The sequence below is a fragment of the Lycium ferocissimum genome, chromosome 2 (genome assembly GCF_029784015.1).
Source record: "Lycium ferocissimum isolate CSIRO_LF1 chromosome 2, AGI_CSIRO_Lferr_CH_V1, whole genome shotgun sequence".
Taxonomy (NCBI): domain Eukaryota; kingdom Viridiplantae; phylum Streptophyta; class Magnoliopsida; order Solanales; family Solanaceae; genus Lycium; species Lycium ferocissimum.
Window position 1 is genome coordinate 49103658 of NC_081343.1, and position 11979 is coordinate 49115636.

The 11979-nt window shown below is 32.6% G+C and overlaps 2 protein-coding genes across 3 annotated transcripts; one reads left to right on the forward strand and one right to left on the reverse strand.

Moving 5' to 3' along the window:
* Nucleotides 1–1249: 1249 nt before the first annotated feature.
* LOC132042273 (methanol O-anthraniloyltransferase-like) lies at nucleotides 1250–4671 on the forward strand. Its single transcript, XM_059432867.1, has 2 exons — nucleotides 1250–1934; nucleotides 3576–4671. The coding sequence occupies exons 1-2, from the start codon at nucleotides 1350–1352 to the stop codon at nucleotides 4467–4469; spliced, it is 1479 nt and encodes a 492-aa protein (XP_059288850.1). The 5' UTR covers nucleotides 1250–1349; the 3' UTR covers nucleotides 4470–4671.
* A 637-nt stretch (nucleotides 4672–5308) lies between these two features.
* On the reverse strand, nucleotides 5309–11255 carry LOC132042258 (cationic amino acid transporter 1-like). Of its 2 annotated transcripts, none has more exons than XM_059432858.1 (4): nucleotides 11048–11255; nucleotides 9973–10400; nucleotides 6320–6970; nucleotides 5309–6219 (listed from the first exon to the last, which is right to left on the reverse strand). In XM_059432858.1, exons 2-4 carry the CDS (start codon nucleotides 10388–10390, stop codon nucleotides 5462–5464), a joined length of 1827 nt encoding a protein of 608 aa, XP_059288841.1. In that variant the 5' UTR covers nucleotides 10391–10400; nucleotides 11048–11255; the 3' UTR covers nucleotides 5309–5461. The 2 variants fall into 2 exon arrangements, with proteins under 2 accessions (XP_059288841.1, XP_059288845.1); XM_059432862.1 differs by lacking the exon at nucleotides 11048–11255 and adding an exon at nucleotides 10538–10917.
* Nucleotides 11256–11979: the final 724 nt, after the last annotated feature.

The following is an 11979-nucleotide window of genomic DNA, read 5'->3' on the forward strand; positions in this document are numbered from 1 at the left end:
GCTATATATAAAAATAATTTTTAATTTAATGATTAAGCATGTATTAAGGTAGAAAGAGAATGTCACAATAATTTTTTTTACTTGTCTATAAAATATTTTAGAGGATAAAATAAATTTGAAACAAGTTTAATAATCATTGCCATATAAAAGAAAGACAACAAACTTTATGAACAATTTTGAATTTGGTTGAATAACTAGATTTTTTTGTAGGGTCACTATCATCACTCCTTGTTGCATTAGAAAAACCCATATAGTTATTCATATTTATCAAAAAACTTGCAAGGTAATTAAAGCTTCAATTATGTGAAATGGATTAAAAAAATAGAGTTTTGTAGTGTCACTATCACCTTTTACACATCATCACTCTTTGTAGTATTAAAAAGCCCATATAGTTATTCATATTTACCAAAAGAGGTGATAACTTTTAAGGTAATTAAAGCTTCAATTGAGGGTAAAATGGACAAAAAAATCATGTGAGGACTACAAAAGTTAGGAATACTCCCTTGTATATAGTAGTAATGCAAGTAACCCTGCTATAATATCTTAGAGAAGCTAATGAATGATTTAATTGGTGTAAGTGTGTAACGGTATTGAAATTAATTATATCCTTTCTTTATTGCTTGCAATGTTAGAGAAACTTAAGAAAAGTTAACCAGCTGGTGAATCTACTTACTTGAATATACAATGATGAATATCATAAAGAAATCAAGAAAAAGAAGGAAAATTGAAGGAGGAACATTCTTCTAACACTTGCTTCACCTATTAATACTACTACAAACAAGACATACAATCAGCTTTGCAATGGAGTAACAAGGCACGTAGTGCGACCAGAAATGCATGATAACCAGAATTGTGAGGACTTGAAGTATATGATTTTTAAATTTGTAGTCAAATTCATAGCTTGTTTTAGTTATTGAATTTGCAGTTAAATAGTTTTACATATTTAATTGATTTCATGATACATATACATGATCTAAGCAAAAGTTATTGAATTCGGCCATCACCGTCCACTCTTGTGGCCAATAATGATCATGTAGAAGGAAATTCAGAATTTACATTATATAGGTTTAACTTTTATATTTTTATCATTTGTTAAGACAATGGATTTTGGATCTAATACAACTCAAAAGATTAGCTCATGAGCCGAGGACTGCTCAAAACCATATAAAAAAACAAATTTTCCTCATCTTCACCAATGTGAGACTCAACTATTGAATCTATTATACTTTTGAAATTAAGAACTATTTTTGAAATTTTAGTGATTCACCCACACACATATATTCACACTTTATATCGAAATTGCTGAGTCCGTCAAAACCCGATATTACATGCTATAGCCCCCACTAATCATGGACACGTTTCTTGTTGCAGTTGGCACTAGCTATATATTCCAATCCAAATGCTTATCCATGAATATACATACTTCTATTATTAAGAATATATTACTACACTCGTATGTTACTCTTGTCTTTTTAATTACTATGGCAATTCCACGACCTTTAGAGATCCCAATGAGGAGGCACAAGCCAGAATTGGTAGTTCCAGCAACAACAACACCTCGTGAGAGAAAACATCTATCTGATATAGATGATCAAGGGAGTATTCGTTTCCAACTTCCTTTATTAATGTTTTACAAATATAATCCTTCATTAATGGAAGGGATTAAAGATCCTGCAAAGGTCATTAAAGAAGGATTGTCCAAAACACTAGTGTTTTATTATCCATTAGCTGGCAGGCTTTCTGAGTTAGGGAATAACAAGAAGCTTGTTGTGGATTGCACTGGTGAAGGGATATTGTTTGTAGAAGCTGATGCAGATGTGGAGCTTGACAAGTTAGGAGAGTCCATTAAACCACCATGTCCATACTTCGATCAATTGCTATATAATGTACCTGGTTCTGATGGGATCATTGGCTGCCCTCTTTTGTTAGTTCAGGTAACTACCAATATATTCTAGCTCCTTTATGTTTGGTAATTGATGAAAATACTATTTTCTAGCATCTGGTGTGGCCTGATTGTCAATGAAGTGAGTGAACGCAAACCTTCGATACTTCAAATTCCAACAGAGACAAAAAAAAAAAAATACTAATAGATGGTTTCTTCTCATGTGTCTACAATTTGATAAGCAAAGTAATTTGATGTCTATGCTAGTGGAAAATATAGATACCCGGTGAAATAGTGATCAGGTGCATACGAGCTTGGCCAATTACCACTTTTATCAATGCCAATTTTTTCTTAATTTGATTCTCTTTTCAATTTCACATTTTCCTTAATTTGCTTAAAGTCTCTTTTCAAATTCTTTTATGTTTAAACAATTTAAAGTTACATAAAGATAAGGGTCAAAAATACACCCTAGCTATCACTTTTTTTTGAGTTTCATACCTAAACTATCATAAATTGAGAAAACTACCTAAACTATCACTATCTGGCTTTTTTGTAAAACACACCGAACTAAATAGAACTCATTCTCCAAAAGACAAGTGAGCTAATATTTTCACATAAAAATTGTTCACATGACATAAGTAATGCTATGGTGGTACCTACATGGAAATTAAAAAATAATATTTTTTATAAAAAAATTGTATATTTTTTTTTTTAAAAAAAAAAACTGCATTATTTTTTTTTAAAAAAAATCAGTATTTTTTTAAAAACAAATCTGGATTTTAAAAAAAATCTGAAAAAAATAATTTTTGTAAAAAAATTTAAAAAATCAAAAAAAAAAAAGATTGATTTTTTTAAAAAAAAAAAAATGTGAAAACTAAATAATCAGTTAATTTTCCATTTTTTAAACTATTTTTTTATTTTCTATAGTTTTTTATATTTTTTTACGAAAATTATTATTTTTCAGTTTGTTATTTAAAACAAATAGTTTTTTTTTTTTTTTTTTAATTTCCATGTAGGTGCCATAGTGACATTATTTATCCACGTGGACAACAATTGACAACATTTTTATATAAAATGGAGAGTGTAGATCACATGCCATTTAAGAATAATTTGAAGTGTGTTTTGCAAACTAGATAGTGATAGTTTAGGTAGTTTTCTCAACCTTCTGATAGTTTAGGTATGAAACTCAAAAAATAGTGATAGTTGGGGTGTGTTTTTGACCCTTATCTCTTACATAAACTGATAAGTTAAACAATAAATGTTTCAACTATATATATATATATATATATGGATGGCCAATTACCACTTTTATCAATGCCAATTTTTTCTTAATTTGATTCTCTTTTCAATTTCTCATTTTGCTTAATTTGCTTAAAGTCTCTTTTCAAATTCTTTTTACGTTTAAACAATTTGAAGTTACATAAACTGATAAGTTAAACAATAAACGTTTTAACTATATATATATTAAGAACTTTTTATAAATCTTTAAAAAAGTTTAGTATGCATAACTGAGTGATGGAAAGCGAAAAATGACCATAATATTAGACGAATCCATTAACTTACAATATGACTTAATTGATATACCAAATATATTCGTTTCTTCTTTTTCTATTTATAATATGATTGATGTGTGCTGAGAGTTTGTTGCCATGATTTTGCTTCCCATAATCATAACCTCTTTATGTATTCATAGGTGACGCGTTTTAGTTGTGGTGGATTTGCGGTTGGATTCAGATTTAATCACACTATGACGGATGCATATGGCATGAAATTGTTTTTTAATGCGTTAACTGAAATTATTAAAGGGGCTTCAACACCTACTATATTACCAGTATGGCAAAGGGATATCCTAAGTGCTAGATCATCACCATGCATTACATTTACACACCATGAGTTTGAAGATAATGAGCAAGTGAAATGCTCAAGCAATATTAATGCATGGGACAATTATAAGTTGATACAACACTCATTCTTCTTTGGGAATAAAGAGATAGAAGCCATTCGAGATCAAGTTGCTCCGAATACTCGTGCAATTAGTACAAAATTCGAGTTATTAGTAGCGTTTTTATGGAAGTGTCGTACAATTGCTCTTGGTCTAGACCCCGAAGAGGCAGTTCATTTGACTTACCTTGTTAACGCACGTGGAAAATCACTAAAATACGAAGTCCCCTTAGGATATTATGGGAATGCATGGGTTTCTCCAGCAACAGTATCAAAAGCAGGATTGCTTTGTTCGAGTCCATTAACATATGCAGTTGAATTGGTTAAAAGAGTTAAACATTATATGAATGAAGAGTATATTAGATCGGTGGCGGACTTCATAGCAATTAAAGGGCGACCCGAATTGATTAAATCCTGGAATTTTATTATTTCAGATAATAGATCTGCCGGATTTGATGAAGTTGATTTTGGATGGGGCAAGCCCATTTTCGGAGGAGTTCCAAAAGCTATATCCAATATTAGCTTTCTTGTGCCTACCAAAAATAACATGGGAGAAAAAGGTGTTTTGGTAGCTATAAGTTTGCCCCCACTGGCCATGGAAAAATTTCAAGTTGTCTATAAGATGACTGTCAAAAATGTGGAATAAGGGTCCACGTAGATTCAAGGTTTTTCTTTTCTTTTTTAATTTCTACCTCAATAATAAATGTTTTTATATGTAATATGCTTTCTTCATATATACTAGGATAAGGTATATTAAGATTATGTTAACTTTATCATCACGTATAATGGGAGAAAATAGGTTTAGCTTTCCACACAAGAAGGCTTAATATATTATACTATTGTTATAATCCTACTGTTAAAGTGGATGACTGTGTGTGAGTAGTATGGAGTATCTTTTTTCTCCAAATATTGCTAAGTTTAATTTGTGTTTGGCTAGCCTGTAATTATTCGTTACTTCATCATACTTCATAATAATAATCTGGCTTTGCAAACTTCCACATTGATTGCTTGTTTTTGTAGTAGTAATTATTAGCCTCAATACTCTTCATCCCGCTAGTTGGCATGATCGTATACTCTTGTTAATTACTTTCCTGAAAAAGGAGTTGGAATAACATCCTTCCTTTATTATGGCATTGGCTTTATTCAATCAAACAAGATATTATACTTCTAATTACTGTGGATTTACAGATATGAAAATATTCACAAAAAGAAAATCAAGTTTGAACAGACATGGGGAGTGTCGACTACAAAGATTGACTCGAGTCTAATGTTTGTTCATATATAGCTTAATTTTATAAACAAAATATTAGACTGTCGTCAAACATTTGCCATTAGTTACAAAATTTTAGATCATGGTCTTAACATTTTCTCATAAGATTTTTAATTTGCTCAAAAGTAATCTTTAATCCATGATCTAAAAGGTTCATAAGTTGTTAGAGAAATAAAAAGAGGGTCAAAGTGCGGGAAGGGAATAAATCCATCGCAAGTAAGGGAGCCTCCCAGGTGTTTGATTAACGTACAATGCAGCAATTTTCACTTGTTTACTTTAGAAACAGAGTCTGTACAACGGACTAATTAACATCATATGCATGTATCAAGAGAAATAAATAGGAGCATAACGTAACATTTAGACAAAATTCAATTACCAGTAACAACAGGAGTAATAGGAGCTTCTTTGCTATCAACACCTTTAGAAGTACCATTTCCTTCTTCAATATTACTATTCTTCCACCCTTTGCTCTTTTCGAACTCCTTTGCCGTGTCATAAGAAGCATGCAGCCCGAAAAAGAAGTAATACGCCAAAAGAAAACCTGTCCAGCCAGCAAATCTTATGAATGAATCTTTATCAATTGAGCCTAGTAGGAAAATGTTAATTGCTATTGATGCTGATGGCAACCAAGGCACAAGAGGCACACCCCAAAGCTTTGGATTACGAGCCTGAGGAACAAATATACATATTCCTGCAGTTGCTGCAAACCAAATAGGCAGAGTAATGCAGTATGCAATCCATCCGTTTTCACTAAGTCCCCAATAAGCAGCCGTGGCGATTGACGACCCGAGGATGAGCAATAGGCATACAATTAGCTTGTTGCGGTTTGCGTTAGTGGTAACGCCACTCGCGTAGTAACGACGAACGAGGAGGGCCAGGGCCACGAGCATGAATATGAAAAGTGTGGAGATGGAGAGGAGATTAGAAAGAATGTCGAGCTTTGTGAAAAAGGCGATGATTGCGGTAGCACTCATCATGACGGCCGTGGCATTGACGGGCGTCCCAGTTTTTTCATCAACATAGGAAAACCACGGAGGCATCATGTGTGTTCGCGCTATGTGAGTGAGATAACGAGCCTGACCAACCGCGCCTACAAGCAACACAGATGTCATTCCTTTCAACGCACCTGCAACCAGTGGCAAAATCAGGATTCGTTAAAAGTATTCAAAATTTAATATATATGTATAAAAAGTAAGTACACAGTAAAATTGTAGCTTTGTCCCTACCTGCAGCCACAACATATTGCGCCCAACTCCATCCCACAGCTTTGAACGCCACAGAAAACGGAGCGTTAGGATCAATTTGCTGATAAGGCTGCATTAGACAGAGTGTTATAGCCAATAAACAGTATACAGTGGTTGTAATCACCATAGAACCAACTAGTCCAATGGGGATATCTCGAGCAGGATTCTTAGTCTCCTCAGCCATAGTTGAAACAGCATCAAAACCAACATAAGCAAAGAACAACACCGCAGAAGCTTTGAAAATACCACGAGCACCAAATGGCGTAAAGGGGGTGTAATTCTTGGTATCTGACTTGAGTAGGCCACAGATGATGATGAAAAGGATCACGACGATGTGAATGATTGAGGCAACGTAGTTGAGACGAGAAGAGCCCTTTGTGCTGCGAATTGCAATGATGCAGATGATGAAGCAGACCCCAACCGCAATTGGATCAAGTTGGTTGTAGCCATCAGCTAAACCATGAGCCTTAATGAGGAATCTGTCAGGCTTGAAGTTCAATAGGGTTGCAAAGTATGAGGTCCATGAACGAGCCACTGCAGCACAACTAATAACATATTCAAGAAGAATGTTGCCTGCTGCAATGAAGGCCACGAAATCACCAAGCTCCACCCTCAAGTAGGCAAATGAACCACCTAATTAAAAGGATCATTTCAAAACTTAGTACTAAGTATTTATTCCTTAATAGAAACTCCATGAACATTGTTTGAAGACATGATTAAAGGTGTAGTATTTTCAATTTAGTATATAGTTTAAACTTTTCGATGAGAGGTCACACATACACTTCAACAAACTGCATTAATTTGATTAGACCTATTGCAAACTCAAGTGTTAAGTAAACTTAAAACTTATCGCGGATATTCATCAATGAGTTTATCTGATCAAGGCCCATTTCATCTGATGACATTAATCAACACGTTATCACCATGTAAACAAAAGAAAACGACGACAGAGTAGATGAGATTTTATATAATACTAGTAATAAGTATTAGTGAATGATTGTCCAGTGATAAAATATCGATATGATTGTCCACTGATAAAATATCGAAGGCTTTTATACAAGGGATGAATTTGTTGATCAAAATGCAATTAAATCAATTTATAATTAGTTCAAAATAATTCAGATGATAGCAGACGTTACAAATTAGGGATTAAACTGTATTTTTTAGAAAAGCAAAAGCAAAAATGATAATCGAATGGGCGTAATGCATTCAATTGGTTAGGTGGATATGAATGTCTTGACGGGTAAACGAATTCTAACTCACATCCATGAATAAAATTATCTTCTTTTTATTATTAAAATAAATCCAGATCAGTAATGGACCCGAATCTCTATCCTTCTACACGTAAATATCAAACTTTTTGTATAGGAAAAACTCGAATATAATGTGCAACTCACACGTGACAATCATGTAATGCGGTCTACATGAAAATCCAATCTCATGCTTCACAAAGTAAGCAAAAATAAATAAATTTCCCTTTATGTCACCCACCACCAAAAAACTAAATTATCCTTTAGTGGGCCCCAAAAAAAAAAAATCCAACGGAAAGACCCTAAAAGTCAAATAGTGCAGCAGGAAATGAGAATTGGAAGTGAGCGTCAATTTTGACCCTAATTAAAGCATAAGTTGACCTCGAAAAACAAAAACAAAATGTGAAAGAGGACGTAGTGACGTTGAGGCTTTGTGTTTCCAAATTCCAACCTGGAATGTTGACTCTTCAACACCTCAAATACACAACCCACACGTCTTTCATGTATGTCTTAATTACTGTTAGTATCTTTATTGGAGGTTCCCTCGTGATTGATTTAGTGTATTGTGGAACAGTATCAATATACTTCCTCCGTTTACTTTTACTTATTCACTATATTAAAAATAAATTTACACTTTTACTTATCCACTTTAACATATCAAGAAACATTTTTTTATCTTGTTTACCCTTAACATTAATTAGTCATTTTCAAATTATTTTTCAAGTCTATTGATGAGGGTATACACTAAGGGCTCATTTGGTATGATGGATAAACAAAAATAATCCTGGAATAAAATTTAGTGCGGCTTTATCCCACGTTTGATTGGAACAAAAACTCGAGATAACTAATCCTGGGATTATAGTGTTTTTTTATCCCACCTTGAGGGTGGAATAACTAATCCCGGGATAAGTTGTTTCCAACCAAACGAGCCCTAAGTAACATGAATATTATTGTAAAATATATATCTCATTTATTAATTTTTAAGGGGCGTATAAAGTCAATAGCGGACAAATTATAGTGAACGGAGGGAGTGTATGACAACTATATGCATCTAGCAAGATATTTTATCCAAACAATAGATTCGTGACAGCATACCCCTAATAAGTAATTAATGGCTTTGAAACAATTCAATAAATACCAGCGACAAGATTGCAGGCAGACACTGTGGGTTATTTAACAGATGTAGACTTTTAATTAATTAATTAATTATTCCTATATTTTAGGATCCATTGTTTCAACTCCACTAATAATAAAAGGTTCCGTAAACTTCAAATAAAAATTAAATATGTAGTGCAAATCATTGGGCAAATGCATGTGTACGCTAGCTGTTGATAATAGTATTATTTTCATTTATAGAACAGCGAAAGACTGGTAATACAGACAAAAAGGACAAGAAAAAATAATTCATGCTATAGAAGTATAATCCCCTTAATGGCGTAATCCTCAAATAATTGTCACTATCTGTTAAGTCCCGCTAGTCCAACGGAGTACTTTGGCTAATATTTTTAAAATACATACCATCATCATATCATATTAATATAGGAAAGGTTCAATTCATAAACTCATTGTATAACTTTTTAAAGAAAAATTAACTTTATCTTGACAGTAATTTACCTGTGTCTAATTTAACATAGGGAAGTGATTTTAAGAAAAGTGTTTAATATATATGTACACGTTAAAAAACGTATACTATCAGGTCATTTTAACCTTTTGACGTAGGCAGTCTGCCTTATTTTTCAAATTGTTACTATCCCTACTACCTTCATGGATGAATACATAATCTTGTCTTTTAGGTAACTCGATAATATATATTTTTAAAAAATATCAGTGTATATAGTTAAATAGACACTTAAACAAAAAGAACACCACCAAAGTAGTGATGAAATGGATAGTATCTCTTTACCCTTGCCTAGATATTTCAGGTTCAAGACTTAAGAATAAAAAATTAACTTTATCGTATCAATATCCATTTGTCCCAATGTATGTGATACAGTTCGAATTTCGAGAGTCAAACTTCTTTACTTTGACCGTGAATTCGGACATATAATCTTTAAGTTTTTTCTTAAAAACAATTTACATATTTAGAAACTACATAAAAAGTACTATAATTAAAATAATTAACAATTTAAAATATCTAAAGGACCTATATACGAATAAAGACCGCAGATTTTTCTTGTTTAATTCTCGAAAAACGAAAAGTATCACATAAATTGGGACAGAGGGAGTTCTTCGGATTCGAACTTCTGAAATGGAATAAAAACCACTATAAGACTTTCCGCGGTGCGAAATCGAATTAATCCGAGTCCCAAAATAGGTAATGGAACCAAAAAAGGAAGCAAAATAAATATAAGATGACACAATATAATGTAGTAATCGATGATTTACCTGCAACAGGGATCTCAACAGCAAACTCTGTGTAACAGAAGACTGAAAGCAAGGCTGAGAAACCGGAAACAGCATATGACAGAACAACAGCAGGACCAGCATCCTGGCTAGCTTCAAGCCCTGTCAATACGAAAATCCCGGCACCAATCACTGCTCCCATCCCGAACCATATTAAGTCCCACCATGTCAGTGTCTTCTTCATTTGATGCTGACTGCGTGACTTTGCCTCTAGCTCAGTCGCATCATCTGATCGCGTTAGCACCCTTTCTATAAACCTCGTTGGCGTTTGACACAGCGCGTTCGCGTAATTTCCCCAGCTCTTGAATGATTCTTCAGGTAGAAAATCGTCTTTTGTGCATAAACAGTTTCTTCGCCTGATTCCGCCTCCTGATTCTGTTACTTCACTTTCTGTTCCCATGTTTCAGTTTCTGTATATTGATAATATAACAAAAATTTATTAGTGCATAAAAACCTGAATATATGACAAGCCGTGGCGAATTCAGAATTTTGAGTCTATGAGTCTAGCTTTTAGGAAAAAACTGCTTATAACAGAATTCTGTCTAACCTGTAGCTAGAATTGGAACATAATGTATAGTACAATGAAAAGAAGAAAACTTCAATAGTATGTGCTAGTAAGATTAAATTATGTTTGTTTTGTGAGAAAATTGGAAGGGGATTGAAAAAAAAAAAATTGTGTTGAATGAGCTGATTTCAGGGGATCATATTTGTTCTCATTGATAGAGAAAAATAAAGATGTTTTCACTAGAAAATTAGTTCGAATAAGGAGGACTTTATGGAAAAGGAACGTTGACTCCTGGTAATATTTTAACTCATCATAACTCATAAATGAAAGAATACACATTAAAAGAAAATCTCAGATCCCAATATATTGAACTAAGAAGGCAAACAAAAAGACCCAATTACTTTCTCTGAATAATTGGAGAAAAGAAAATAGAAGAAAGAAAATAGAAGATACATGAAATAAAAACCTGAAAGAATTTATTTCTGACAATAAAAAGTACTATAAAACACATTAAAAAGAAAAAAGAAAAAGGCGAAGTAAAACCATACATACCTAGTATTAAAAGCGGATTTTTGTTCAAACCACCAAGAGAATTCACCGGCAAACAATAATATGCATGTACATATATAGAGGTACACTATATATATAAAGAGCTGTGTGTGTGTGAACCAGATCTTCTTGATTCTTCGTATGACAGAAGGATCCTAAAGAGCAGCCAATGGTATTTGGACTTTTATAGGACTATATTCATACTCCTATAATGTTGGGGAGATTAACATAATTTACTGTTTACAAAATAAATAAATAAACAAATAAATACATAATTGATACAGTATAAAAAACAGGGAAAAACAAAGACAATTATCCTACAGTTAACTCTGGAATCCCTGAAATAAATACATAATTGATACAGTATAAAAAACAGGGAAAAACAAAGACAATTATCCTACAGTTAACTCTGGAATCCCTGAAATAAATACATAATTGATACAGTATAACATCTATCTTCTTTTTTTATCCCTATAATAATTAACCATTTTTATAGAAAAGGAATCTCTAAGATTACTAATCATGAGTCTAGAGATCTTGACCAGATATTTTGACACTTTAATACACTATTTATGACAAATAATATTATATATTTTCATTGTTAAAAGATTTTTCTTTTTTGTACAAAGTGTGATTAAGCTTGAATTTGACATCTTTATTGTTTATAACAGCCAAATAGTATTATTCAAATATCAAATGATATTATAGGTGCATAACAGTCAATTGCCATAAGAGATAAAAAAAAAAAAAAACTTCAGAACCAAACATACTGTTATAGAGAGGTTTAACCGTATAAAAAATCCAAAGAGCAACTATAATTGAGAAACCTATGCTTCCGTAATTGATAACAGCATTGACTTACTTGCGTTTGTTTCATTCAGACGCAAACTGCTAGTCATTTCCTATTATTTTAGGATATATATTTAAAGGAGATA